This window comes from Nannospalax galili, unplaced genomic scaffold (assembly GCF_000622305.1).
Source record: "Nannospalax galili isolate Female #2095 unplaced genomic scaffold, S.galili_v1.0 scaffold2324, whole genome shotgun sequence".
In the NCBI taxonomy this organism is placed as follows: domain Eukaryota; kingdom Metazoa; phylum Chordata; class Mammalia; order Rodentia; family Spalacidae; genus Nannospalax; species Nannospalax galili.
Window position 1 is genome coordinate 532,720 of NW_008351545.1, and position 3,896 is coordinate 536,615.

Here is a 3,896-nt window from a genome sequence, read left to right on the forward strand (position 1 = left end):
ATTTTTAATTTATTATTTTTATTTCATGTGTATGAGTGCACCCATATCATGTAATGCCCATGGAGGTCAGAAAAGGGCATTGGATTCCCTGGAACTGGAGTCATGGCTGATTGTCAGCTGTCATGTGGGTGCTGGGAATCGAACCTGGGTCCTCCGCAAGAGCAGTCAGTGCTCTAAACCCCTGAGCCTCCTCGCTAGCACCTCTTTCACCAGAAGACTAGACACCTTTATCAGTCAAGGAGCATCCAGGGTGCTCAGTTTCATTTCTCCATCAGCATGAGCAAAACGGAGGGTGGCCTGGGAAACCCCTTAGTTTATCTTTTGCATTTCACTTAGTTCTTGATTACAGAGACTCTGGTGATCAACCTTTTAAAGGCTTCTTTTACCTCTTTGTTCCTAAGTGTATAGATAAGGGGGTTCAGCATGGGGGCGATGATTCCATAGAAGAGGGAAACCATCTTTCCCCGGTCCTTGGAGTGGGGCGAAGGCGGTTGCAGGTACATGGAGATAGCTGTTCCATAAAATAGCGACACCACTATTAGATGAGAGCCACAGGTCCCAAATGCCTTTTGTCGACCTTCTGCAGATTGGATTTTCAAGATTGCTTGGGCAATAAACGCATATGATGCAAGGATGAGTGTCAGGGGTATCAGGTGGAAAAGCACACTTACAAAGAAGAGTTCGGCCTCGTTTGCGGTTGTATCAACACAAGACAACTTGAGCAGTGCAGGCACTTCACAGAGAAAGTGATCTATGACACGGTGGCCACAGAGCGGCAGCCGGAGGGTCAGGATGGACAACCACACTGAATTTCCAAAGCCAATGATCCATGATGCTGCTGCCAACTGGAGGCAGAGTCTCTGGTGCATGATGACTGAGTAATGGAGAGGCCGGCAGATGGCTACAAACCTGTCGAAGGACATGACAGCTAGGAGAACACACTCTGTAGCACCCAAGGCCAGGAACATGAAAAGCTGGGCTGCACAACCACCATAGCTGATTACTTTCTTAATGCTGCGTAAATTTACCATCATTTGTGGAACTGTACATGTGATGTAACACAGATCAATGGCTGACAGGTTGGATAGAAAGAAGTACATGGGTGTATGGAGTTTGGAGTCCAGGCGGGACACCATAATGATGTTGAGATTTCCAAAGATGGTCACTATGTAAGAGGTCAAGAGGACCACGAAGACTGGAAACTCCAGCCAGGGCTTGTCTGAGAATCCCAACAGAACAAACTCCCCTGTGAAGCTCTCATTTGCCAGATCCATGGTCAGTGCTGCAACTGTGGTTCTGTGAACTGTGAGAATTCAGGAAGCCAATTAACATATTAACTATGCTATATTTAACACATATTTGCTATTTAAATGATTTATAATAAGATATTTGTTAAATATTTCAATGGCTTATGCTCATTTGACTGTTTGAAGGCATTTATACAATATGTGTTGCTTATAATATGAAAAATATAGTTTAAAATGTTCACAATTACCTATGTATTTCTAAACTTTAATTTTCTTATGGACACATCCATACTTCAAACTGAAAGCCAAAATTTGAAAAGTAAGTTCTTGATTTAAACAGCCTTTATAAGATTTCTTCTTGACTTCTTCTGGTTAAACTTTGTTTATATACTGCCTACAAAGCTGTTGCTAGGAAGGTCAGTCATAATCCCCACATTACATTTTTATTGTCAGTGCTGAGGAGATTTCCTTGTCATCTGAAGCAACTAAAATTATGTAGGTCCCGGAAAAAATATGTAGATAGCTTTAAACAAGTTATTAGACACTTTTTTTAAAAGCAAGGTCTCATTTTTGTATACCTGGCTGGTCTGGAACTCAGTTTGTAGACCAGACTGATTCAAACTCACAGAGGTCTACCTGCCTCTGCCTCCCAAATGCTGGGGTTTAAAGACATGAAACACAGTACCCAGTCCATGAGACACACTTTAAACGACTATATCTTGACTGCTAAGAATTCATAAATTCCAAATATAGAAACAGTAGCCTGGAATTTGGAAGTAGACATGCATAAGCTCAAGTAATTAGTTTTATCATCCAAGGAAAGTTTTCTTATTCTCTATGAGCTTCAGGTGTCTCACGTATAAAAGGATATAACAATGGATCCCTTGTGGAACAGTATGAAGAGTGGATGAAAGTCACCCACAGCCTCTGCATGCTTGGAGAGCAACTGATTATGGTTTGCAGAATGCTCAGTGTTCTAGAACTACCAATGGGAAATGACTCAAGAACTCAGAATTTCTTTCCCATTTCCTCCAGAACTCTAAGCTGTTCACCTCACCATTAGAGTTAGAGGTGTAACTGTAACCCTCTCTGAAGATTCACTCAGAAATCTGAGGGTACATGATGTACATGTAAATGAAAATACAGGTATGCTTGTGCTAAGTGCTTAAATCTGCAAAACAGAAAGCAAATTTTGGACATGCACATAGCAAGCGTTCATGTATTCATATAAGGAAACACAAGTGAATGTTAGTATTTATATATATTCTAAAAGCTGTTAGTTTTGATGAGTGGGATTTGAAGGAACAATGAATAAGTCAGACATATTATTTGACTCTACTCTTCTTCCCAATCTTAATAACCCTATTATAGAGTTTTTGTTATTTAGATGTGTTATGAAAAATATGAAAACTACATGTGCCCTGTGCATTCAGTGCCAATTTCTTTTTTTTATCTCTCTCTCTCTCTCTCTCTTTCTGTCTGTGTGTGTGTTTTGTTTTTTGAGATAGGGTCCTACAGAGATCTCCTACAGAGCTTGTAGCCCCAGGTGGCCTGGAATGCACTATGTAGAGCAGGCTGTCCTTCATCTCACAGAGATCCACCTGCCTCTGCCTCCCGAGTGCTGGGATTAAAAGCGTAGGCCACAATGCCTGGCTCCATTTTCTTATAAAGAAAAGAATGTTTTAGACTATGATACTATAAGAAAAGAAAATTTATGTGAATTCACACTTTCATATCTTAATAGGCTATTAAGCCTGAATCTGAAACAGCCTGGCATTTTAAAGGCTGGAGTGCTGGAGCGGAAAAGGGAACAAAGACAAAAGAAGAAAAAGAAGAAAATGAGAAAGCAAGAAACAGTTTGAGGAAGGAGAAGAAAGTCAAAGAGGCAATCTTTCTGAAGTCCTAGCACACGGGCTGGCTGGTTCCTGCTGACCCGATGCCACCCGTGCTAGGGCTCCTTGTTGGGGCCGAGGGTCTGAAAGGACACAGCCTATTCCTGTGTTCCTGAAGAGAATTCTGTTTGCAGTGTCTGCAGAGATATACTTTCTCAAAAGGTTACCATGCGGATCTTGGAAAGCTTCTAAAATACTGGACCAAACTCCCATTTTCCTGGTGGAGTACAAGGGAAAACAGAGGAATAATTTTCACCCACCACTGTAGTTTAGCCTCAAAACTATATCAGAAAAGTTTCTCACTATTTCTCCATTTTGCCAAGATCAACTTTGTAGGTGAAACTAAATTTAGAGATTCAGAGCTACCATGAATGTGGTGAACAACAGAAGGTTAGAACACAAGTCTGTGTGCTCTTAAACTGCATTTTCTAGTACAGAACAAATAAATGCCCCAATATATCCACTGTTAGAAAACTCAAAACTATATCAGAAAAGTTTCTCACTATTTCTCCATTTTGCCAAGATCAACTTTGTAGGTGAAACTAAATTTAGAGATTCAGAGCTACCATGAATGTGGTGAACAACAGAAGGTTAGAACACAAGTCTGTGTGCTCTTAAACTGCATTTTCTAGTACAGAACAAATAAATGCCCCAATATATCCACTGTTAGAAAAATAAATGGAATTAAGAAACTGAGGATTAATCAACTTTTTCAAAGTGCTGTAATGGTAAACAATTCATAAGATAAATAAGGCCC

The 3,896-nt window shown here is 40.4% G+C and overlaps 1 protein-coding gene across 1 annotated transcript; it reads right to left on the bottom strand.

Annotated features, from left to right (window-relative positions):
- Positions 1-332: 332 nt before the first annotated feature.
- Positions 333-1,283, bottom strand: LOC103746331 (olfactory receptor 11). Its single transcript, XM_008848469.3, has one exon. The coding sequence runs from the start codon at positions 1,272-1,274 to the stop codon at positions 333-335; it is 942 nt and encodes a 313-aa protein (XP_008846691.3). The 5' UTR covers positions 1,275-1,283.
- Between the last annotated feature and the right edge of the window lie 2,613 nt (positions 1,284-3,896).